The 26,486-nt window shown below is 47.1% G+C and overlaps 1 protein-coding gene across 16 annotated transcripts in view; it reads right to left on the bottom strand.

The window, feature by feature from the left end:
• The window catches only part of NCAM1 (neural cell adhesion molecule 1), a 366,923-nt gene that overhangs the window by 24,533 nt on the left and 315,904 nt on the right, over nt 1-26,486 (bottom strand). For 9 of the 16 annotated variants that reach the window (XM_055548061.1, XM_055548062.1, XM_055548071.1 and 6 more), the window contains 5 exons: nt 22,337-22,487; nt 21,857-22,041; nt 21,221-21,317; nt 20,736-20,906; nt 18,543-18,674 (listed from right to left, as the gene is read on the bottom strand). In XM_055548061.1, the coding sequence (XP_055404036.1) occupies nt 18,543-18,674; nt 20,736-20,906; nt 21,221-21,317; nt 21,857-22,041; nt 22,337-22,487 (736 nt within the window). Of the gene's footprint in view, nt 1-11,179; nt 11,222-12,803; nt 12,852-17,190; nt 17,206-18,542; nt 18,675-20,735; nt 20,907-21,220; nt 21,318-21,856; nt 22,042-22,336; nt 22,488-26,486 lie in introns of all 16 variants that reach the window. The other 7 variants (XM_055548057.1, XM_055548058.1, XM_055548059.1 and 4 more) reach the window with 1 other exon arrangement.

Raw genomic sequence — 26,486 nt, 5'->3', positions numbered from 1 at the left:
GCTAAAAAGAAACTCCAAGTGAAATATATTTTAGAGTAGGGAAGGAAGTCTGTATAGATTCACCAATGCTGAACATTGAAGTAGGAGATGCGGAAGAACATTACAGATTCTCCTCTCTCACTGAATTGGGGTGACCACCGCATCCTGGTTAGCCTGTGACTGTCCAGGCGCTGGCACTGCAAATCCTTTACCCTGGACAAACCCTTAGTCCCAGGTGAAATGGGATGTTGGTGACCCTGGACTGAATGACGACTCACATTAATCGTAATAACTTTCTGGATTCAGAATTGCAACACTGACTCTGTGGTTAATGATCTCTTTGCCTGAAGAAGGAGAGGAGGAGGTGGCATGAGTGGCCCTTCCAACACACCCACCAGGCAAGGACCTGTCCCTCCCCCGAGACCTCCCAGGAAGGGAAATAGAGACTACTCCATTGGGGCTGCTCTGCTGCCGTGAAGATCCCTTTAGAACTGAACGCTACGGAGGCCACAGTAGAGCCCAGGGGGTTTAGTGCCCTGGCCAGGTCACCGACTCATTCTCCAGGTCTGCAAAACACCAGATGCTCCCAAGGGCTCCTTCTTATTCTGACATCACTGTGACAGTCGCCATGCTAGGACGAGCTCTCGAGAGCACCCTGGCTGTGTTCATGATGCCGTAAAACATAGGACACCAAATCTGGGATGTTCAGTCAATTTTAGGGAAATGCGCCCCCCAGATAAACAATTCCATATCTCTTTGCCACAAAATTGCCCATTTTTCTACAAATTAAAAAAAAAGTCATTTCAAAAATTCCTGTCTTTGAAAAAACAGACCCTAAGAGTCTTCAAAGATATGCAAACAAAAATCTCGCCAAGGGAACCTTGTGAAAACCAAAAGCCCTAATGACCTGCTCTTATGTTTGGATTTGTTTCAGAAAAAAAATATAGACGGGATTACAGAGAAATCACTCAAAACTATACCATAACACAATTCTAACATCTACCGAAGTTAGAACACTATAATTTGCCATCATTTTATTCAAGTGACTACCATGGAACCCTGATATGTATTGCTTTCTCATAGAATTTTATATCGTATCATGTATTTATTTTTTACTTTTTGGCTATACCGCACGGTCTGTGGGATCTCAGCTCCCTGATCAGGGATCTAACGTGGTTAGATCTAACCCTGGAGTGGAAGCATGGAGTCTTAACCAGTGGACCAACAGGGACGTTCCTATATCATTTAGAGTGCTTTAAAGATGATTTATTCACCAAATGCACATTTAGTATCTATTAGGTACCATGTAGTCCATTAGGCGTTCGAGTTTCAATGGTGATTAAAACAAGATTTTGCTTGCTAAATGAAAAAACTTACTCAATTCTTATGCAATTCTTTGAATGGTGGGGCCCTTGTACAGAAATCTAATTTTTCCTATGATGGTGTTTCTAAAGGAAGATCCTATTGGACTAATATAATAAAGATTATGACCAACTTTATGGCCATGCAACTTGCTGTCAGTACACACAGATGTGGAAAGAATGATATTTGTTTAATCAGTTGCCTTATTCATCTTCAAATGTTCACTGGGAGCCAATATTTTTAAAGATTAGAAATGCGTGAAAGAAATGATTTCCTAAGCTCTCTGCAAAGAGAATGTTCCAGCCCTGCCTGATGAGGGACGCCAAAGAAATGGGCCTGCATTCAGGAGGCTGGCTGCTTTACTGAACACATTAAGAGAGGAAATTATTTAGAGGGTCCCAACATGTACTCTGTTCTGAGATGGCTGCTCTGATTGAAATGATTATGGGTAATTTCAGCAAAACCAATATTGTAATTATTTGTAAACGTTGGTTTGCAATTCAGCAGCAATCGGCAGGTGGCTCCGAGAAAACCCCTGGGGTTAATTATACCCTCTGAGTTTAGCTTTAACCATGAGTCAAATTTTTTCCCCCAAATATTTTATGTAAAGACTAAAACAGCAGGATTCATAAAAATAAACCTTGTCGATAACAAACATAAAATATCAGGCAGTTCTGGTATTTTCTAGAAGAATGCAAATCATGTAGGCAAGGAAAAAAAAAAAAAAGAATGTACCAGAGAGACCACATACAGTCAAAAATATTACTGGCAGGTCCTATAAATTCCTCTTAGAAACCATAATTGAGATGTGTATTTCTGGCCATGCAGATTGTAGGTTCTTCTTTATAATTACGGTGCCACTGGGCCCTAAAATCAGAGTCAGCTTCATGTCTTTCCCCGAGTCAGCAGAAGCCCTGGGATCAGCAAACTACTGCTGGATATCTGAATCCCACAACAAAAATTCTAGCAAGCCCACGGCCTCTGAACAGCAATTGTGAATTTTGTAAGGAAAACAATATTCTACTTCTCAAAGAGCTCAAGAACCTAGAGTTGTATGTTCTGAATGGAACGCTAATTGGCTGACGGGCCTCCCTGAGACAGGCTGGACCTGGGTTCTCTCTTCCCTGCCTTTGCTTTCTCTCTCATCAGGACCCCACAGGGGCTTCTGAGAAAACCCAATGATGGGCATAGGGCCTGCATTAGAATCTTTTACTATCAAATAAGATTGCCTGGCATTAAAAATACTGTTTGGTCTGTTTATCTTAATGCCTCTTCCCCCTTACCGATTATTTCTCATAAGTGATTTCAAACTGTTGGTTTTAAGAAGTCCAAAATGTATGATGCAGCTGATCTGATGTGACACCTATTTGATTTTTCCAACTCAGGAATATTCAAAATTACACCAAGAGGTCACAAGTTTGAATGGGCCTTAGGGGGATCAGCAAATTACCAAAGGGAATCAGGATTAATTATTAGACCACTAATTCTCCTTCCTCAGACCAACCTCTTAGCCCTAATGTTGAACAGATCAATGTGATCTATGCCATACACAATCCTGGAGCCTCAGAACCTCCCTGATGGTGCTTTGGCAGCAGACCTGGCCATTCTATTCAGAGGTGGTTTTCTTATACCCAAGAGTGGCCGGCAGTGCTTGGGCTGGCATCGATTTGTCTCAAGCACGGCTCCCCCAAATCAGGCCTTCGGAGGAAAGCATTCTTTTTCTCCTGAACACTTTTCTCCTAATTGTCAAGGATTCGCTGCGCTAGTGTGATCTGACCCTTTGGCATCCTCGTCCCTGGCTCTGAGGAGTGCTGGGGTACAGAATGAGTGGTCATGGGCGTGGCCAGCTCCCTCGTTTCTACAGAGAAAAGATGCTTGGCTCTCTGCGGCCACGCTCATGGAGGCACCCAGTCCACAAAGCTTTCCAGCGCGAGTTTTCTCGGGAATTGTGAATGAGTGCTGGGGGGAGGGTGGGGAGGCTTGGTACTACTGAGGACAAGTTAAACAGCGGTAAATGAACTCTGACAGACCGAACCACAGAAATACCAAATCCCTTCTTGTGGGTGTCATGAAAACACCAACAGATTAATTGATCAATTATCTTTGTTTCATCATCCTAAAAAGAAAATATGACCACGAAGGTATGGCTTGTGGTTATGGGGCTGATCCAGGCTGAGGAAGTTAAAGACAGAAATAACTGCCATCACCACCAATTAACTCGGCTCCTGCCTCCGAGGCCACAAAGCGGGGCGGGGGTTGTGAACACCTCCAACAGTAGTTCATGGGCGTTAGGTGAGTTATGGAGAAGCATGAGGCTCCTGGGAGGTTTCAACCCTCCTCCTGGTAAACCCCAGGGAAATGGGCACTTTCCATGGCCCCCAGTCTCTGCCCACGGGATTCGGGCTGATATACGTCACTGACTTGGTCCCTTCAAGCTAGCTTTCTACCCTGGTAACCACCAGTGCAGGGAATCCTTGGGAATAAAGGCAATTAGAACAGAACCCCTGGTGAAAAGTCTATGTCGACCTGCCAGAGACCGTGGCAATCCAGACACACAGCTGTAAAAAATAAAGGAGGGGGTGGAAGGGATGGTTAGTGATGTTTTCAATCTAAGAAGGAAGAGTGGGTGTTAAAAAGAGTTTAGTTCATCAGAATCAGCATTTCCTAGTACGAGTCAGTGTCAGTAGCTAAAGAAAAAAAAGATCATTATAAATGGGTGGGGAGGGATCCATGCTCAAACATGCTGCACGCGGACGGGAGGGCGGGGAGGGTGCAGGGGGCGTCTCATCACACACATGCTGGTGGGGAGGGGAGTCCCATTTACACAGAGTCCTCGGTAGCTGATGGATCACCAGAGGAAGCAGGCTCTGCAGTTATGTGATGCTGTGATATTAGAAATAAACTTTGACACCAGGGGGCTCAAATTTTTGCTTCCAGCAAACCCACGCCTGTGCCCCTGGGCCATGTGTCTGTGCTTCCCTGTCATGGACCCTGCCTGCAGAGCTCTGTGGGCTCAGGGTCCAAGTGGCCCGGGGCTGGTGCTCAATGCCTGTGTTCATCTCTCGTCTTCTGGACAGAAACTTAAGGTGCACAGAACATCCAGCATATGTTAAACACATCCTAGGCAATTTGTGGGGGTAGTGGTGGAGGGTAGTGGACACAGAGTTTAATCATTTGTGGGTGTACAACCTACCCATTGCTCACTTAAATCATTTTCACTAGGCCTAACTCACCTGAAGGCCTTACTTAAGCCTAGAGGAACCATCCCTAAGTTTTATTTCTCTCCCCTGTAAATTTTATTTGCTCCAGCCTCTCCATTCCCTTCCATTCTATTACTAAGAGCCATTTCCCGCTTGCTCGTCTGAGTAACAGTCCTCTGCCTGCCCTCCTTGCAAAAGGCAGAAGAGGGGTGATTTGATGAGGGGGGTGATCACACTTCGGAATTCCACAGTCTCCCAGTGTTTTAGTACTGGCCACATTTCCTACTGACAGCCAAGACCACAGCTAAGATGTGTTTCTAGGGCAGCTGCAAGAAATACCTTCAAACATTTCTAGCCTCGCTTAAAATGTCTGCAAGAGACAGCTCCTCAGAGGTGTGAATTAGCTTCTACCTTGTGCTTCATTCTGAATCACAGCATTGCAAAGAAAGGACTCAACTTGGGTTTAAAGAAGAAACTAAGGTTTCAGTCCAGGTATCTGCTCATACTTCAGCTTCCAGGGGGAAGGTTCAGCATCTGAGCAGTCATCTCAAGTCCGAAAAGTGCCTGTCTCCCTTGAAACCACATTTTTGGAGCGGGACTTGGAGTTTAGACAATTGTAGGCTCCCAGTGTTTTTTCTTCTGCCTTAAGATGCACAGATCAAGGTAATTTTTAAAGCTAGGTCCAAGCTCTAAGCATAACAGAGGTTCCCTGACTTGGGGACCACGCCTGGTGCCATGCATGTGTGCTCAGTTGTGTCTGACTTTTTGAGACCCTGTGGAATGTAGACCACCGGGCTCCTCTGTCCATGGGATTTCTCAGACAAGAATACTGGAGTGGATTGCCATTTCTTCCTCCAGGGGATCTTCCTGACCCAGGGATCGAACTGGAGTCTCCTGTGTTGGCAGGCAGAGTCTTTCCCAGAGCCACCTGGGAAGCTTTGGGGACATCCCTTCTTTATTTCATATGATGTAAATGCTGAACATCCTCTTGTTTGGAAATGAGGACTCTCCCATCCAAGATCCTGTCCAGGAGTCTGACTGTAAATGGGACTGACTTGGGGCTCTGTGGCCATGCCCATAGAGCTGAAGCCCTCACAGGGGTCAATGTGAAGGGTGATGGGTGCCACATACAGGGTTCACACACGTGGGGCGCACGGGACACAGGCCAGACCAGGGACAGAGCACATGCGCGACGAGCGGCTGACGGTTTTGTTGGTGCGGATGTCGCCCAATCAGCTCTCCGAGAAGCGAGGTCGCCGGGGCCCCCTCGCATGCACGGGCACCCTGGGGGGTTACTGGTGTTAGTTTCGCTTTCGTGATCATTGCAGCCTCTATGTGTCTCAGGTTGTGATGTGAAGTTCAAATTTCCAGTTAGGAGGGGATGGCACGCATGTGACTCCCAGGGCAGGTTTGAATGGATGTTTGATTTTACTCGGGGGGGAGCTGTGACTAGAGGCTTCATTTTCCTGTCATGGTCATGGTAAGCAAGAAATGCTTTCACAGGACTGTGACAGTCACAATATTAATGAATTATTCCGTCACTCCTTTGAGCTTAATTAGGCTCTAAGTTTATTTCCTTTGCTGCAAGGGTCAATGGTGTGCCTTTGGATTACATGGGGATCATCAGTCATGGTGATTGTTAAGTGACTTTTGCTTTGATTTTTCTTTCCTCCTGCCTGGGGCGGGTGGCAGGTCACTTGCAAAGTGATACCTTGGCCATTACAGCCAAACTGCTCTAATTCCAAATTCTTAAATCTCTCATTTCAGAAAGTCCTCAATCTGCATGAATTTTATGAAACACTCTCACTGGTTTCAAGCAAATACAACCTTTGTGATGGACACATTTCTCTCTGTAGGTGTTCAATGTTATGTTTTCATGGAAATGTGACATTTTATAACAACTGTGCTTTGGAGAACTACTGGATAAAGTGAGATAACCGTGCTATAAAACTCACTTACAACATTGCTTTCTGGGAAATAAAGTTTATGAACTATCTGATAAAAATTCAAGGGTGCAAATTCGGCTATGGTTAAAGTGATTTTACTGTAGCCAGATTTCTTGAAGCAAAACATTAAATTGAAAGCTGTCTTGGTATCAAATTGTCATCTAAAGGCTCCAAAGGCTGCTGAATTTTGGACGTGCATTGAGAATAAGAGGAAATCTCTCAAATGAGTTCGCTTAGGAAATCCGAGACAGGAAGAAATGAGTGGGCCCTATGTGCCAGGCTGTGGTCCCAGATTTATTTCATGATTCAGAACAAAGAGTTTTACCTTCTGTTCACCAGCGTGGACGACATCATCAGCACCATGCAAGCCACATGACAAAGTCACATGATACGCACGCACATGATTGGTTGAAAGGAAAGTGGAGGAGATCACATGGAAAATACAAAAAAATTAAAACCTGATGTAAACAATGGGCAGGGAGAAAAATCAACAACAAAATCACAGACTAAATAAAAGGAGAAATTAAATTAAATTAGCAGCATATATAAGAAACATTGGGAGGGCAGTAAAACTGCCCAGTAATAGAAGACTAATAAATCATAAAGAGCATTTGGTTAACAACACCGATAAGCATTAGATACAGCTGCAACACTGCATATTAATACCACATCAAGGAGCAGGGACACTTGTTTTGAAATGGGGAGTTGTCTCTGTCAGGACCCGGATGCCAAAGTCAATCCAGGAGAATGCTGAAGGAGAAGAAAAAGGCAAGTTATTCTTCACAGATTCCAGAAATGTCTCGGCATCCTTGGGAAGCAAGGGCAATGAAACAGAGCATGGTCATGAAGGAAGAGTCCCATGATTGGGTGCCCTGGAAGAATAAAATATCATATTACACTGAGAAAAGTCACTTCATGTTTCCTTTGGAGCGATGAGGAGCGGGGTGTGGACCGAGTGAGGTCTGCTGGGTGCAGGCAGAGAAGATGGCCAGGAGTCTCATCTTCCTTCTCTATTTGTCTACTCAGGTTATCCACCTGAGTAGGGCCACTATGACACACCCCGATCAAGACACATCTAAGAGGGGGGGCCGCTATTTTGTTCCCTACATCTGTGAGTCTGCTTCTTTTTTGCCATAGTCACTAGTTTGCTGTATTTTTTAGATTCTCCATACACGTGACATCATACAGTATTTGTCCTTCTCTGTCTGATTTATTTCACTTAGCATAAGGGTTACCAGTGAGGAACAAGTACCAACTATTTGGTTTAAAACAAGATACAAGGATATATTGTACAACACAGGGAATAGAGCCAATATTTTATGATAACTACAAATGGAGTATAACCTTTAAAATTGTGAATCATTCTATTGTACACCTGTAACTTATAATATTGTACAGCAACTATACGTCAATAAAAAATAAAATAAAAAAGTAAAGAACCACAAAGCAGTCTAATAAAGATTCTAGAAAAATAATAAAAAAAAAAAGAGGCCAGTGAGGAAAGGGAATAGGTTTCCTTCTGGGAGTTGAGGTCAGAGCTCTGTCAACAGCAGAAACTGAACCGCTGGCCCAACGAGTTAAGAGTTGGACATTAGACACATGCTTGGGCATTTGTGGATACAGTTATCTCTTTAGACTTGCAGTGAATGGATAAGACATGAATGTGATTTCTACAATGAAAAGTCATTTTCTTCTTTGGATATGTCTACATTCCCTTTTGACCTGTGTTCTATTTATATCTGATTTTTTACTGTATGACTGTTTCTTCTTAAGGCCTTTTGGCTTCCCCACCTTAACCTGCACAGGCCAAGGGGCATTTTGGCTGTCACCAGTAGAAGCTAACTAACAAAGAAGGTGGACAGAGAGGCAAGGTGAAGATTCGTTTCTGCCCAAAGCACACCACTGTTTAAAAGTGATTCGAGAGAAATGCTTCAATCAAGCGAGGACCCTCGCCACTGCGGGCTGGTACAGCGTTCGCGTCTCACTGTCTGACGCTGCACAGGATCTGGCATGTTCCAACCATGGGTGTCTGCAGGGATTATACACAACTGAGCAGTTTCTCCTTTTTCTATTTGAAAGTGAAAGTGTGAGTCACTCAGTCGTGCCCAACGCTTTGCGACCCCAAGGACTGTGGCCTGCCAGGCTCCTCTGTCCATGAAATTCTCCAGGCAAGAACAGTGGAGTGGGTAGCCATTCCCTTCTCCAGGGAATCTTCCTGACCCAGGGATCAAGCCCAGGTTTCCTGCAGTGCAGGCAGTTTCTTTGCTGTCTGAGCCAGCAGAGTACCTTCATTCACTCATAATTATAAATGGATCCACACACACACACACACAGAAAGCAAAAAGCAAAAGACACTATATATATTCACCCCTATTGACCAATGATCGACAGATTTTTGGATGCTTCTAGGTACTCTGCTGTTATTCCCACTGCAATTCACACGTGCTACATTCTGCCTTGCAGTTTAGAAATACATTCATGCTCAACGCGGGCTGCTGCTCAATCGAGTCTGTCTTTCTATTCTCCCAGTAACCACTGGGACTTACAATTTGGGTCAGTAGTCAAGTGGTTCAAAATAAAGGAGACTCAAACTTTCTTCTCTTTGGATGTCACTACTCATCATTTAATCTGTGGGCAGACATGCTTGATGTTTAAAAATGAAACCTACATCAGGGGAGAGACACTCAATTCCTCCATAACAAAAAACTGGATCCAAGATTGTGTTTTACTTCCAGAGAAGACCAACCTACAGTGAGACACCTTAAATACAACCCAAGTTGTGCAAGGACATTGTGTAGCCTTTTCCCGCTACGCTCGGCACGGCATACACACTGCGCCCAAGATGCAGAGGACGGGGGCGTCACTGTGAGCAGAAGAGAGGGTGTTGTTAGTCTCATTCCTTTTCCAAATGCAAAGAAACCCATGACTTGAATTAAACCCATGCGAGCACAGCTCATTGTCGCCTGCCTGCTCTGCTGACAAAACGAAACCTCAAAAGCATCAGGAATTAAAATTCACTGCAGCACGCACACGGAAGGAACACCAAGAAAGCAGACCCTAAGCTATGTTCTGCAGGAGAAAAAAAGAACCATTTCATGCAACACGCAGGAACTCTTTTCTTCTCTGTTCAATTATGCATCAGAAACCCTGGCCCGCAGAGTGGAGTGGGAGCCATATTTTGCATTCTTGCGTTCTGCCTTCTGCTCTGACTGCCTTTAATGGGATGCATGCCATCTTCCCTGTGTACTCAGAAATATTATAAAATCTAAAGCTCACATACAACGATGGACACACACACACACACATGCTCCAGTTGACTGTCAGGGGTTTCAGGCCTAACACACAAACGCACTTCATTAGAGCATCACAAAGACGAGTTTGGGACATGTTTCAGGTTGTAATAAGTATAATGTTTTCCACGACGGGAAAGATGGGACAGTTTGGCCCTGACTCCACCATTAGGAGATGGATTCCAGAACTTTCATCTGGACTGTCCACACACAAACTTGAGAGAGCCTGGTAGTGCTTTCTCAGGCCATAACTTTTCTAGCACGAGGGAGGCGGCCTGGGGTGTGCTCAGGGCACACACGTCCTCTCTCTGCGGGAGCAAAGGAGGGCGCGTGGTTGAGGAGCAGAGGCTCCCTCCTGCCTCACCGCTCCCTTTCCCCAGGCAGCCAGCTTCTCCTGTTCCTTCCCTTATTTTCAGTCTTTCAGGTATTCTATTTAAATGCGTGTGTGAGCATGTGTGTGTGTCTGTGTGTTCGTTTCTCTGTGAGTGTGTTTCTGTGTGTGTGGGGTCCTCTGTGTGCCTGTGTTTCTCTGGGTGTGTCTGTGTCTCTGTGTGTATGTGTGTGTGCATGTGTGTGTCTCTGTGTGCGTGTGTCTGTGTGTGCATGTGTCAGTGTCTCTGTGTTTGTACATGTGTCTCTCTGTGGGTCTCTGCGTGTGTGCTTGTGTATCTGTGTGTGCACACGTGTGTCAGTGTCTCTGTGTGTGCATGTGTCTGTGTGCATGTGTTTGTGTCTGTGTGTGCATGTGTCTGTGTGTGTCTATGTGTATGTGTCTGTGTGCCTGTGTGTGTGTCTGTGTGCATGTGTATGCACGTGTGTCAGTGTCTCTGTGTGTGCATGTGTGTGTGTGTGTCTCTGCGTGTGTGCCTGTGTATCTGTGTGCATGTGTGTCAGTGTCTCTGTATGTGCATGTGTCTGTGTGCATGTGTTTGTGTCTGTGTGTGCACATGTGTCTCTGTGTGTGTGTGTGTGTGTGTGCCTGTGTGTGCACATGTGTCAGAGTCTGTGTGTGTCTCTGTGTGTGCCTGTGTGTGCACGTGTGTCAGTGTCTCTGTGTGTGTATCTGTGTGTGCGCACACCTCTGCAGTGGAGAAACAATGAGAGCTGGGAACAGATGCTCTCCTTTTGTCTTCTCAGCATTTCTCTAACCCTTTTCTGTTTTTTAACTTGTGGGTACATTTGGAAAGGTCTCCTTGTACACAGAGCTCTCTTCAAGAATCAGCCCTGTCTTCTGGTGATGCTAGAGCAGACAGCATGCTTAGGGACCCACACCAGGAGAGGAGCCTCCGAGCATGCCCAACTGGTGCTTTCAACACTCAGGGGGCCGGGGCAGCACTGGGACCCAAGAGTCCACTCTACACAAGCAGCAGTCAGGCCCAGGGCAGCTAAGCTCTCTACTCACTAGTTGCTTCCGTGGTTGTAAGAGCAGGAAGAGGCCAGGTTGCTATGGAAACACGAAGGATGGAAAGGGCACAGAAAGGTGAAAGAGAGAACAGAGATAAATTAAATTTACTGATACATACATGTATGTGTGTATATACATTAAGACACTGTTATAGAGAAAAAAGAGATGGTAAAGGAGGTATGCTCTCATTTCCTTCTTCCCTGATTTGTCAGTATGAATGTAGATATTTTAAAGAGATTATCAAAGGTTTTGCTGACAAATTACTCTCAGATGGCAAGTAATAATGTAACTCTTATTTATTCTTACTACGAATTCCAGCTACTACATGCTGGGCATTGTGTCTTGTATTTCTCCTACTTAAACTTTGATTTTCATAAATACCTACAAAGTAAGCAGAATCTATCCTTCCTTTGGGAGATAAGGAGTCTGAGGTTCAGAGAGGTGGGGTGACTCATTCAAGGTCAAGGAACTGCACGCCAAAGCAGGGGAGCTTGGAGCTGAACCTGGTCGCTGAATTCTTATTGTTCAAGGCCACTGCCGGGCAAGCAGTGCAAGAGTGGGGGGCTGTTTCCAAGTCAGACAGATGCCACAAAGAGCTCTGGGCTTGGGGCTCCGGTCACTCCCGAGTGCAGGGCTTCTGATGCACCGCGGGGTACGGCCAGCTGAGCGGCCTTGCCCGCTGCACTGACTGGGCGCTGAGCACTGGCTGCCACGACACCCTGGGTCTTGTTCAGCTGCCGTCTCCCTGCTCTTTCCCCTAGGAGCGCTGGGTTCACCACTGCAAAGAGTGGGAGGCCTGGGGTGCTCCCACCCCCGAGGACTCAGGGGAATAGAAGGACAGGGCAGCCAAGTGAAACGAGGTGGTAAATGAGAGGGGCTCAGACACGGTGACAAAGCTGGAGGCTGCCCAGGTGACACGACTGCCAGGCTTAGTGGCACTGCTCCCGGGTGGCAACCAGCTTGATAAACCCCAGGTTTGTTGTTATTTGGGAGCAGGGTGCGATGACTTCTCCTGTTTTCTAGAGAAGAAAAGCAAGGCTCCCTTGTAAAGGGTTAAATAATTTGCCAGGCACATATAATAATTTGCCTTCTGCCAGGCACATCTGCAAGCAGGCACTGTTTCTTCTCCCACAAATATTTACAAGAAACGTATGCAGTTATGGAGACAGCAAGAGCTACAGGCCTTGCTATCTAATTTCAACGTCTGAACCCAACTGTGCCAATTAAAATGCCGGGTGAAAACATAACACCCCAAACATTTCTTATGACCCTGTGGAATTGCATTTTTCTTGGCAAAATCGTTTGGCTTCTCTAAATAATCAGCTGACTACAAATCTGAAGGACAGGGCTGGGGGGGCCACAGCCTTGGGGAGCCTGCCTGCGAGATTTTCTGTCCAGAGCAATGCTTTCCATGCACCTCTTCCTGGAGGGAGAGCTGCCCCCCACCGAATCTGAGCAGCCTGGTGCCTACGTCTCAACTCATTTGCTCCTCTAAAACCCAGCGCTGCCCTCCACCAACAGAGTGGAATTATCACCCGGTGGAGGAGATCACGCCAGACAGACACACTGTGGCTGGCAGAGAGCCACCTGCAGGGAGATGGAAGATGGAAATGATACTCACTATCCAGATGAGACAACGGAACAGGGGTGGAAGAGCTAGCAGGAGCCGCTGAGGAAAGAAAAATGAAGATTGAAAAAAAAAAGATCATCGAGGCACACAGACACTGAAGGGGAAAATGGAAGAGGCAAACCAGGGGTGTCAGTAGGAGAAGCTGAAGTGAGCTGCAGCGGGAAGAACTCCATGCAGGAGAACAGGTGGCCTACAGCCCCTTAGAGAGCAGGACGCTCTGACTTCAAACCCTGAGCCTGTGCGGCTGCCCAGCCCTGCGGTTCAGGAAGGGACCAGGCCAGGAACAGCTGTAGGGCTCTCCAACCCTGTGAAAACACACAGGCAGTTCAGCAGCTGTCTCCACAGGATCAGATGTCTGGAGGGAAAGACACCTGGCCCCCAGCTTAAGGTGAACCAACAGAAAAGGAGAAAGTGACCTTGGCCGTGACGTTACCTACCTCTTCTTGTGTTTACCTGCACAGATGGCACATATTTATAGTAAAATGTGTGCATGCATCACTCTCTGATTTTAAGGTCCCGATAAAATAGAAACAATCGTCTTCCTTAATGCTGTGACTGGGCGAGGTCGGGATGGTTTGGGATCTGGATGTTACGAGAGCCACCGCTGTCCTCCAAACACTAGGAAATGTGATGCTCTGGCTGCTGCTGTGTGCGCGGAGGACCAAGCAAATTAACATTGAGCCAGGGCACTTTGAAGGGCCTGGGTCTAACCAAGTAACGCTAACCAGCTTTCTGCATGGTGAACCTTTAGAAATGGTGCGTTTGAGACATTTTGGACACTGAATGGATATTTAGTTTTTCAGTGGCAACTATTCAGAAGCTGTTCCATCAACAATCACAGAAAACAGGCCCCTTTGAGAGCTAGATACAAATTTGGAAAAACGTCACCCTATCTCTAACACTGTCTTGACACTCATGGTTAGGTCTTTCTCTTACCTTCTAGATGAGGGTACCTCGTTAAACCATCCAGAACAATGTCACTGGAATCAGAGCAAGACAGGCTACTAACTCAGTATGACTTGACAGTCTGGTTAATTCTGATAAAAGTGTATATCTCTCTTTTTCTTGTTCTTTCTCTTTTATTTTTTGGGCTTAATTGTGTGTATAGTTGTCCAGATTATTCTGGCTGAGGGATGGGGTTTTATATACTTTAATCACAATATATTACAATGCATTAACATATTTGCCATGTGGCATCTAAGGGGAAAAATATGAAACAACAAATTTCAAGGTGCCACTCTTAAAAAGTAGAGACTCACTTGTAATCTTTATACCCTGTAAGAAATTGTCTATTTCACTTCATGGTACAGAAGCAATTGAAGAGGTAACATTCAGCCAATGAGATTCTTAAGGTGTGTGGTTTAACCATGGAGGAAAGAGTCATAATAAATTATCATGTCACTTCTTCAGGGTTTCAGTAGCTCTAAGAAAGAAGCAGCCCCTCCCGGGGCAAACAGAGGTCATGAGCCTTCCACCTAAGAGCTTCCTAACAGCATGCAGACACCTGGCCTCAAAATACATGAAACAGGGACATCTTTCCAGGCTGGGGTTTCATTTGTCCCATTGGAGCCTCGGCTTTCATTGCCTTCACAGAAACAAAGGAACCTCCCAATAGGTAAGCCAGACTTTCTAACTGGGTGGCTCCAAAGCAGGAATCCTTGACATATTGGTGGTATTGGCTAGTTTCACCTGCTCATCTCTGCTGTGACATATTCATGCCCCTGAATGTGGTGGAGACCATTAAGGAATCATGAAGCAACCCTAATATTGAGACATGTCAAGCAACTTCAAGTGATGAGCAAATGGCTCTCCCCTACACCTCCCAACTCAGAGGGCCAGCAGCATCAACTCTGTCCAGGGTGCCGGCTCCTGCTGACCCTGACCTGTCTCTTCCTCAGACCTGAGGGTGCACCCAGGGCCCACCTCCAGGGCCACAGAAGCACTCTGTGCATCTGTATCCCAATATCATAGGAGGTGGATGCACTGTCCGTGGGTGAGATGAGCCAGCCTCAGACGCCCCTGGTTCTTGGGCTTGGCGTAAGCCGGCAGCTAAACTGATGGCTGATCTTGTTTAAGTTCAGATAACCTTTGTGCCTTTTAAGGAATGGGAGTGAGAACTCAGAGAAGGTCCTTCCAAAAACTTATCCTCACTTCCTAGCAGCAGTAATTGGGTTTTGTCCTGGCAGTGGGAAACCCTGGCATCTTCCTTCCAACTGTAACCTTTTCTCAGGATGGGTTTAGGCACAACAGGTTACCTTTTGAGCAAGACCCTCACTTCAACCCTAGGAAGGCTATGGAGGTGAGAGGAAAGACCATAACGATCAACTTCAGTGAGAGTATAATCATCTCTCACCCTGCTCAAGTTCTAGAAAAAAAATTACGTTCAACTCTAAAACTGTGCCATGCTTTCTGTGTCTAAAAGAGGTTTGCTTTCTAATTCACGTTCAACTCTAAAACTGTGCCATGTTCTCTTTGTCTAAAAAAGGTTTGCTTTTTAAGTCTTTAAACCATAACTTAATTAGGTGATTGAGAAAACTGACTTTTCACGTGCCCAGCAATGCCTGCTGCTGCTCTGCATTACTCATGACCGACTTGGAACGAAGGACCGACCCCACCATTTTCCAAAGGCCTTCTTGGAATCTTGCTTGGTTAATCATCCATTTTCGTACTGGCAGATAACAAACAACAAAATCTAGAGGTCTTCTTTTTAAAAAATATTAAACGCTGGCTTTACAGTGCCCACTATAAAAATTCTCACCTTAAAGAAGGCTGGGCTGGCAATGAATGAAAACCACTTAGGACCTTTGAAGTTCAAGACCCAGTTACTCAGATTCAGTACTCAAACCCCAGTTACTGGGTGAACACTCAGAAGGAGGTCTTGCCTCTCTGTGATGTTACTAAGCCAGCCTCTGTTTACGGATAAAGTCCAGAGGAGTGGGCACCTGAAGACTGGGTTAAAGATCCAGGAGGAAGGTGCCCTTGAGCCTTCTGGGTGCTCTGAGGGCAGAGCTGAGCTGTCGGCCCAGAGCGGACAGCTGTCAGTCCTTACTGACAACTCCATTCCCCCTCCACTCTATCCGACTCCTTCCAGAACTGGTTAATTCAGGAACCAACTCTGCTGAGAGAGTAGATTTAGCCCTTGTTCAATATCTCAGAATGCCTACACCGAGCTACTTAGTTTCTGCTGGTGCTGCAATATCTCTGAATAAATTTCAAAAAGATAAGCTTCCCTGAGTGCCTTTCAGGAGCTAGGAGCGTTGCATGAAAAGAATGTGCTGCTGAAGACTTCCCTCCACCCTTCTGAGCTCAGCCTGGGAAGAAGCTAAGCCTCAGTGGACGTGAAGCCCGGGGACATCTATGCAGGTAGTGACTGGACCACAGTTCTGCTCCTGGAGCAGCAGGGATGCTCCTGTTACTCTTGCTTCCAGGTCCACTACTTACAACTTACAAAATTAGGATGTCCTTTTTGGGGAGAATCACCCCCTTCCTTCATTCTTGGCAATACTGCTACTAAGTAGCTGGCTGTGTGTGTGCGTGCTAAGTCGTTCAGTCGTGTCCAACTCTGTGCAACCCCATGGACTGTAGCCTGCCAGGCTCCTCTGTCCATGGGATTCTCCAGGCACGAATACTGGAGTGGGTAGCCCATCCCTTCTCCAGGGGATCTTCCTGACCCAGGGATTGAACCTGGGTCTCCTGTATTGCAGGTGGATTTTCCCAAACATGGAAATACATGTTGCAAGTAACCTAGTGCTAAAGAACAGAGTTCACCAGTTAAACTGGGGGCTTAACTCCCCTGCAGGAGGTACCCATGATGCAAACTCATTCATGCTACGTGGGTTCCCCCACCCATGCTCCTAGAGCCTTTCAGCTATCACCAGCCAGACAGAAAAGGGAGGTGCAGTGAGCTCAGTTCTTTCACCTCCTAAAAGCAAATGTGAAAAGCCTTCTGGGTTCTCGTGCCCATGAAGGGATTCTGAATAGAGGACTGGAGATGCTGTGGTTACTTTTCCGGCATCCCGGCTAATGGTGAGATGATGATATATCCTTATTTAGAGGCCCTTTGAAGACCTCCACTGTGCTTGGCTCAGCAAAATGTTGCCACAGGGTAATCGTCACACACAGAAATTAATAAATAAACACAATTTCAAAAGACAAAAAAATTTGCATGCTCTAAAACAGGACGAGTGTTAGCCTCTCGGAGTAACCTACAGACATTAACAAGAGCACAACTAGACTAAGGTCAGTGTGGTTAGGGCCTGGACGGCATCATCTACTTCAGCCTCTAGGGGACAAAAGGGACTGGAACTAAATTAAAAAACTAGAACTAGCAGATGTTAACACTCTAGAAACAGGTAATGAGGTATGAAGAGGCACTTACGTGGAAGAGGGCTATCTGCATATCCCATGGATGGAACACAGACGAAAAGAAAAGACAAGAGACAGACCCAAGAAAAAAAAATAAGATGTAAAAGAAATGAATAGGATCTGCAGAACACACGGAGCTGGAAACGCAAATTATCAAATTACTTCAAATCCAGAGAGAAGCAATTCCTGTAGGAGGAAGATGAGACAGGCTCTCTACTTCTGCAAAGAGGCAGGGGGATCACTCTGCAGGCCCCTGACCCCATAGGGAAGAAAGCGGAGGATTCTCCCATATGCCTTTTGACCCCAGGAGTCAGAGGAGGGCCCAGGGAGCTCTGTGACCACTGGGGGAGTCTTGCTACAGCATCTTCTTCACCTGGATGGACTCACCATCCTCCCTGGGGAGGAACTCCATCTGTGGAGGGACTGAACTAGACCAGGGCTCACCCAGAGCTTGGCTCTGTGTGGGGAGGGAGAAGTATGGCAGGCTTGGCTTAAGGAAAGAGGGAGCAATGGAGGAAAACAGAACTGCAACCCTGAATGGGATCAGGAAGAAGGGACTCCTGAAAGAGGCCGTGACCAAGGAGACCCCAATGGTGCTCCTGAAAGGAGGAGGGGTACGAATGACAGAGGCCATTTTTTCCCTCTTTATTTTGTTGGGGTTTTGCTCCTGCTCACTTATCCTACAGCAGGCTCTGTTTCCTTGTAACTGGATATCTCTGCTTCATTAAAACCCCACAACTAATTATGCCAACCATCACTGCCTTTACTGTCTTTCTTCAAGTCACCAGGTGCTTGGAGCCCATGTGAGAGTGTGTGTGTGTGCGTATGGGTGTGTGCTCAGGCGATCAGTGGTGTCTGACTCTTTGCAACCCCGTGGACTATAGCCTGCCAGACTCCTTTGTCTATGGGATTTCCCAGGCAAGAGCACTGGAGTGGGTTGCCATTCCCTTCTCCAGGGGATCTTCCCGACCCAGGGATTGAACCCAAGTCTTCCTGCACTGGCAGGCAGATTCTTCACCACTGAGCCACCGGGGAAGCCCCTAGGGCCCTTGTGACAAAGAGCAAATCTCCCAAATCTGTCCCCACCACGCTGCCCTGAGTCTCCTCGGTGCCTCTGATGACATGCATGCGTGGTTTTCTAACCCGGCTGCTACTCTAACAAGATGGACCAGCTATTAGACTATGTCTCCAAGCCCTTTGAGAAACAGGACCAAGGGAGTGGTATTGGCCGCCGCTGAGGGCCAGAGAACTAGGAGGTGGGACCACCGTAAGCAGAGGGACCTGTAAAGACAAAACGCTGTCATCTGAACACTGGATGGGTCCCCCCACCCCAGGGAGACGAGCCAGGCAGCGGGCTGTACTTACGGACTGGCTGCGTCTTGAACTCGGAGGCGGCGCTGATCTCGCCCAGGCCCTTGCCGTTGAGGGCCGCCAGCCGGACTGCGTACGTCGTCTCAGGCTTGAGACCCACGATGGTGACGATGCCCTCCATGCTGGCTGTTGTGAGAACAGGTAAAGGGTCACAAAGAGGGGAAAGCCTATTGGTGAAATAGTGCAGCTGCCGTGGTAAACAGTACAGCAAATCCCTCTGCGATTAAAGGTAGAATTCGATTCAGCAGTTCCAGTTCTGGATCTATGTACCAAAGGACTGGGAGCAGGGACTGGAATAGATATTTGTACAAACGTTCAAGGCCATCTTGTTTACAATAGCTGAACTGTGGAAACAACCCAAATGCCCCCCAGCAGATGAATGCATAAGCAGAACGTGGTCTTCCATACAGAGGAGTATTGTCCAGTTTTAAAAAGGCATGACATTCTGACGCACTACAACAGGCATGAACCTTGGGGACATCACACTAACTGAGATAGGACAGATACAAAAGGACAAATACTGTATTATTCCACTTATGTGAAGTACCTATAATAGTCAACTATATAGAGACTATTAACAGTCAACTATGGGCTTCCATGGTGACTCAGCGGTAAAGAATCATCTGCCAACGCAGAAGAAGCATGAGATGCAGGTCTGATCCCTGGGTCAGGAAGATCCCCTGGAGGAGGAAATGGCAACTCGCTCCAGTATTCTTGCCTGGGAAATCCCATGGACAGAGGAGCCTGGTGGGCTACAGTCCAGGGGGTTGCAAAAGATTCAGACATGGCTTGGAGACTAAAGAGCAACAACAAGAGTCAACTCTATAGAAAGCAGAAGGGTAGCTGCCAGGGGCTGGGGCAGGAGGGAATGCGGAGTTGTTATTTAATGGGTATTGACTTTAGGATGAAAAAGTTCTGGAGATGGACAGTGGTGACCGCATAACGATTTAATGCCACTGAACTGTGAACACTAGAAAATGGTTAAAATAATAATTTTTATGTTATATATGGTGCTCATTCAGTCATGTCCGAATTTTGCGACCCCACAGACTATAGCCCACCAGGCTCCTGTGTCCATGGGAGTCTCCAGGCAAGAATACTGGAGTGGGTTGCCATTTCCCCTTCCAGGGGATCTTTCTGATCCAGGGATCGAACCCAAGTCTTATATGTCTCTTGCACTGGCAGGTGGATTCTTTACCACTAGTGCCAGCTGGGAAGCTCATGTTATATACATTTTACTACATTAAAAAAGTTAACTAGGAAACAAAAAGTCTGTTGGACATAGGATTAACCTGCCACAAAGTTCGTATGAGGTTTCAGGGGGATGTCAGGGAGGTGAAGGATGATTTTCTTCTAGTTCTAATCCTGATTATGCAGAAAGTCCTCCTAGCTCTCCCCAAAGCTGGAGTGATGGGAGCTTCCTGGAAGGATGAGTTCTCAGTAAAACTGAGTCGGAAGATGCCTCTGAATTGCCGTGACACGGCATCCTAATCCAATCCATTCTCAGCTCTACCCTCATTTCTGGGATTAAAAATTTCTATGGAAACAAAACTTACTTCACTGAGTTATTCCAATTAAACCTCAAAGGGAGAGTCAGACGTAAACACATTCAATCCTCAGGGCAAGATGAGCTGAGCTCAGAAACTTCAAACTGCAGTCATCCAAGGGTCATTTTTCAAATCTTTGGAAATATTATCATAGAATTGATTTAAAAGAGCTGTCTCGCTGGCTCTGCTTATTAGGTTAATGTTATAATTACACGGCAATCCCTGAACATACCCAAGCAGGACTGGATGGGTGACAGCAGAGACCCTGAGGCACACGGAACCCAAATGTGCAGAGCAGGGTAGACAGGACTCCTCTGGGTTGTGCTCAGCACTTAAGCAGGGCTTCTGCTTGGAATGCAGAGCCGGCCTCATCCGTCCTGGCACGGTCATGAGAACCAGGTTCTGAAGTGCCGGGGTGGCAGAAGGCCAACAGCCCCACATGAGACGTGACCACAGCCTAAGGCTGGATACCAGTGACGGTCCTGCAGCACGGGACATCAGCGGGACGGCAGGCGGTGGCATCTGGCGTTCCCCAGTCGGGGGGTGTCACGTCAGAAGCCAGGATCTGGTGAACTCAATGGGCGTGTGTATGTGTGCCCAGAGACATCATTCTCAAGTAAACTCCGACTCTGCAACTTACCTTCCTTGGCATCATACCACTTGGAGTGCCACACCTCCTCGCCCATCGCTCTCCACTCAGCTTTGTATTTGAGGATGGGCACCCCACCTGTGGCCTCTGGCTCATCAAATTGCACCTGTGCTGTGCTAGAGTATGGCTCCACCTGGTCGATGGATGGTGAGGATGGGGTGTCTGTGGGGAAGACACAGATGGAGACCCAGGTCAGCTGGATTTGGCCCAGGATGTAACCTCCAATCATGAAACATGACTCTCTTATTTAACTCTTGCAAATCTTGTCATCTGTATTCTGTCTTCCTGGTCCACCCCACCATATAATTCTCTCCCAACATACTCCATGTCCAGATCCTTAAGCCCCCTTAGCTCTCAGCCTCCTTACCCTTTGGTTGCTAACCCTTACTCCCCCTTCTTCCCACTTTCTGTCATCACAGAAGGTCATGAAATGGACCAGCAAGGGTGAGGGTGGTGTAGCTGGAAGGGGCACTCACCTGCTTGGACAAGGATGAATTCCAAAGACTCCTGTCCGATGCGGTTCACTGCGGTACAGTTGTAGTTTCCAAAATCATTTTCAGAGTCTGGGGTCACCTTTAGAGAGAAGGAGCTCTTGGGTTACAAGTGTCCCACGGAATGGCCACAACCTCAGATTCTTGTTTACTGAACTAAGAACAGAATCAGTAAAGCTCCGGCTCATAGAGTTGGTAGATGCAAACTACTACATACAGAATGGATAAACGACAAGGTATAGCACAGGGAACGCCATCCAATTTCCTGGGATAAACTACAATGGGAAAGATGATAATAAAGAAGAATGCATCTCTGTGTATAACTGAGTCATGGTGCTGAACAGCAGAGATGGGCACAACATTGCAAATCAACTATACTTCAATAAAAAATAAAAAAGAAAGAAAGGGGTCTCATGAGGAAGGAACACTCTGCTCCCCTCCAGGCCCTGATCTGGCTCCTCAAGAGGAAGGGGCAGGCTGAGGCTGGCTTTCTTCCCCAACGACTGGCTCCACTGCCCAGGATGCGCCAGAGAAGCGAGGGAGAGGATATCAGCTGTACCCAGCAGCCTGTCCACACTCAGACGGCTCCTGCACCGCGCCCCCGCCCCGACACCGCCTCACCTCCAGGTAGCTGGCAGATGGGGTGTTGTAGATCTTGATGTTGCTGTAGTTGGAGCTGGGCAGCAGCTGACCGTCTCGGAACCACGAGATAGTGGCACTGGGGTAGGCAAACACCTCGCAGGTGATGTTCACCTGGTTCCCCTCCCAAGTGTACACAGCCACAGGGCCCTGCAGCTTGGGGGCATCTGCAAAGAAAGACAGCGGCTCCAGAAAGACTGCCGTGATCGCGGAGTCCCCCCTACTCTGGCTTCCGGCCATTAGATGGCGGAAGCCGATCTGACGCGGGGGAAAGCGGCGATCGCGGCTTTTCCCATGAGCTGCGTGGGGAGACACGCAGACCTGTAAGTCTGAGGATGGTGTGGGGGGGTCCATTGGGGACACAGCTTTGGGATGACCTAGGGCCTACCGCCGCGGGACAGGTCCGTCACCCCGACCCTGCGCAGCCCTCCCTGCCCCGCGTCCTCCCGCCGTTCTCCTCACATTGCACTTCGAGGTACATGGACTGGGAGTCCTGGCCGATGGTGTTGCTGGCAGTGCAGACGTACTCCCCGGCGTCGGTGTACTGGATGCTCTTCAGCGTCAGGGACGACACGCGGGCGTGGCTGCGGACCACCATGTGCCCGTCCAGGGTCTGCCGGAAGGGGAGGGGCGGTGTCAGGGTCTGAGGTGGGCGGGGCTGAGACCAGGCATCACTGCGCATGACCAGCCTCACAGCTCTCCCCTCTTTGTGCCAACGTCTAGGTCTTGCTTTAGGTACCAACTCGTGGCAGCGCGGCTCCAGAGAGCACCATGGGAACTTGGGTGCATCCCAAACAGAAAAATGGGTCTCGGTTTATCCAAGCAGCCTAGCCTGTGTGCCAAGACTGGCTTGGGAAAGACCATCGAGGCCCCCAGACAGCTTGGCTTGGCATATCTGAAATGGAAGCCAAAGTCTGGCCAGCAGGCATTGCAGCTGCAACGGCCTCACCTCATGAGGTTCTGGAAAACCTGCACTTCCGTCCTTTCCTTCCCGCCTATCTGCCTGTTCCCTGGTGTGTGCACACGTAATGGGAAATCCGAATGCGCCAAATGAAAGAAATGATACAAGAAAGTCATCTTTCTGAAGATGCCTCCTTTTCTTGAATGCTTAACACTAAAAGAGTTTCATTCCAAAAAAGTCTAACAATCCAGAGCTCAGGAGCTGTTGTGCTGGAAGTGAGGAGAACTGGGTCCCCTGTCCTGGGATGGTGATACAGAGATTGCCAGGCATATTTAGGACCCTAGACACCACAATCACCATGTTTTAGCCCTTGACACTAGAACTGTCTTCCTGAGTCTTTGGAATTACAAGAACTGGTCAAACAGGCAATCAGCATATGAGCCCTGGGCAACGGGTCCTGGAATATTTCCTAGGGGTTTCCCCTTTATACTCTTAAGTAAAATGGTTGCTGGCCTAGGAAGAGTCTGGGCATGTGGCCTGAGTTCAGATCCTCAAGAAAGGGGGTCATCTAAAGAAGGAGTCTAGCTTCTCATGGGCTGGGCCATACTTTTATGTCCACTGTGTGGTATTCCATAGACAGGGGCATGTGAGCGCTCTGCCTATAACATCTGTCATCCCATGAGGTCGTGCTTTTAAAGAACTAGAGAATACCTGCCTTCAGGTTCCTTTGAGCTGCCGGTTTGGAAGCCCGAAATCCAGTCCTGAAATATCATAAAGCAGGCCAGTTTGGGGAGTTCAAAAACAAGACACCATTGGCCTTAACTGCAGCCTCAGATCTACCACAAGAAGTCCCTCTGTCATCCCTGGTATTTAGCTGATCAGTCGTGTCCTATTCTTTGTAACCCTATGGACTGTAGCCCACCAGGCTCCTCTGTCCATGAAGATTCTCCAGGCAAGAACACTGGAGTGGGTTGCCATGCCCTCCTCCAGGGGATCTTCCCAACCCAGGGACAGAACCCAGGTCTCTTGCATTGCAGGCAGATTCTTTACTGTCTGAGCCACCAGGGAAACCCAGCATCCCTGGTAGAGCTAGTCTATTTCAGTCATTTAAGCCCCATCGCATTTCATATCCAGAAGCTGGAACACAACTGCCAGCAAGGAGACAGAAGAGCTGAGCAAACCCATCACCACCTGCTGCAGCGAGTGCCACCCCTCTCTGACAGGAATGCCCAGATGCCTCGGCTCTCCACCCCCAGGTGCCATGTGAAGCTGAGAGGCTGACTGGTTGAGAACGAGCACCCCAGAGGATATGCACATGAATGTGAGCTGACATGGGTTGAGGTAGAGGCCTTGCCTAGAAAATCCGAGACATCTGGTTTATTGAAGATACTGGCTCCTGAAAACCCTTTTCAAGTGGGCAGACAGGGTCCACGGCAGTGTGTGATTTTCATGTGCCAAACAAAATCTTGACCCATCACCTAAACTTGTGGCATCCGGAGCGTGAGGTCATCTCTGCAGTATCTATGAGGGCTGACCTGACCTGCTCATCATTCCTATTTCCCCAAAAGACAGAAGAATGAGAACACAGGTTCAGCCAACAGTAACGCCAGCCAGAAGCTGAACTCTATAATTTTTTGTCACATTCCCAGGACTTGTCCTTGGGGCCACCACCACAAACCAGAAAAACTGACCGGAACCTTTCAGAAGTCAAGAGAACGTTTCCATAAGGAAGGATGTAGCAGCAGAAGATGCAAAGAGACTCATGTAGATAAGAGAAGGACATCAACAAGCAAGCACAAAGGGCGGCATGAGCAGTTTTTACTCAGAGTAATCTAGAAAATGGTCGGAGAGAAATGACAGCACGGACAGTCCTATTTTTCCCCCCTTCTATCAGGTCTGTTTGTCTAAATTTCTCTCTGGAAAATTTTCTCATTGAATGATGTCAACAGAGCAGTAGTAGGCGGCCTTCCACAGGGATCTGTCGTTTTGCGGTGGCTCAAGACAGGACTGATGACAGGATTACTTGCCAGATGCCCAGTTCTTCCCTCCGAGGGGGCGCAGACCGACTCCAGGGTGATTGGACTATTTCCCTCTGAAATGATTTACTCTGGCACCAGGCCAGAGTCAGACAGCGCCCCCTCCAAGCCATCCAGACCAGACGTCATGTAGGCTGATGGTCCAGATTCAAGAAGGAAGCAGATAAACTGGGCATGAATGAAAAGATCGTTATGGCAAAAAGACCCTGTTTTGCAAAAAAAAAGCATGAAGGGCAATTACAATTACTCTTCTCATCAAAACATTTTTGTCTCTCTTCTTGCTGGGAGAAGTCCTAAGGCTTTCCAGAGCTTACAGAGTGAAATTGGCCACAACTCAAGCCTTCTTTCGAACTCATCTGGATTCGTGGTCTTCATTTCTGACTGAGACAAATAGAGGGGAACGGCGCTTCTGAGCCCCAGGGGGCAGAACTCACTTGAAAGTCAATTATGTCCAGAGTGAGATAACTTAAGATAAGGACACTTCGGCAAAACGGAGTGAGGTGTCTGCTTTCCTGGGAGTAAACCAATTACTTCCACCACTAATAGCAATCCTCTCAACATCTCCTTTATGCTCCCTGATAAATCTCAGCTCCTCCTCTAGCTGGGTCTAAATCTGAATGACAGGGGAAGATGCACAAGGCCAGGTGGAATGAAAGGGGAAGTAGTTCAGGAGTGGCTGATAATTAACCCTTCTTTTCTCCCATCCCCAATCCTAATGAGCCTGTGACTTCTGGGCAATAAAGCACCCAGTCTGTGACAGCACTCCTGGGCTGCAGGAAGAAAGTGTCTCAGTGATCCTGCGCCCCTAACTACAGTCCCTGTGCCGTGGAGGAAGGGACGATACAAAGGGAGCTTATAATGAACTAGATTTGACGACAGCAGGCTGCAGAAACTACCACCAGTGCCTGGGGACAGGCAGTCAACTTTTTAAATATTAAACGGCATTAAATATTTATAGCCATGACCTGAACACATGAGTTATGTGTTCTGAATAATTATCATTTCTGAAAGACCAGGGGGATGGGTTTATCCAATTTAAATATAGTCCATAGGATTGCCATATTCTACATTTATAGTATTACACAATATCTAAATTCCATCTAGAGAAAAGGTTCCTTTATATTTTACAGATTAGATTTTCAAACTTCATCTAAAGCATACTGGTTTTGATTTCAATCCTGTCACTTAATCACACAAATCAGGTCAAGAACGGTAGACATAATCCTAAGTAGGGTCTTGGGTGCATAGCAATTGCAATCTAAAGATTAATATTTAACCTCAGTTTTCAAACTAAGTCTCACATTACCCAAATGGCAGTCAGAGAAATTTCAAAGGCTAAATATGCTACTGACTTAAAACACACACACACACACACACACACACACACACACACACAGAACCATTTATGACACATCATTCTAATCTCATAAATTTAATGCTCTATAAAAGTAACATAGATGTGTTTAGCAATTTGGGAAAACCAATGAGAGACGTTATTTGCATTGCTTCGAGATGAAATGTGATGTAGTAATTTACCAAGACCAATCATGATAAAATAAGCGAGCAACAAGATGAGTTGAGCTGGAAAGGTAAGGGCTGAGTGGGTTTTTAGATCACTAAACTCTGTGACTTTATGATCCAAAGCCACATCAACCAGGTGAGAGTCAAAAAATTT

This window comes from Bubalus kerabau, chromosome 15, assembly GCF_029407905.1.
Source record: "Bubalus kerabau isolate K-KA32 ecotype Philippines breed swamp buffalo chromosome 15, PCC_UOA_SB_1v2, whole genome shotgun sequence".
NCBI lineage: Eukaryota > Metazoa > Chordata > Mammalia > Artiodactyla > Bovidae > Bubalus > Bubalus kerabau.
The sequence above is the reverse complement of the archived record's forward strand: the minus strand, read 5'-3'. Positions and strand labels throughout refer to the sequence as shown.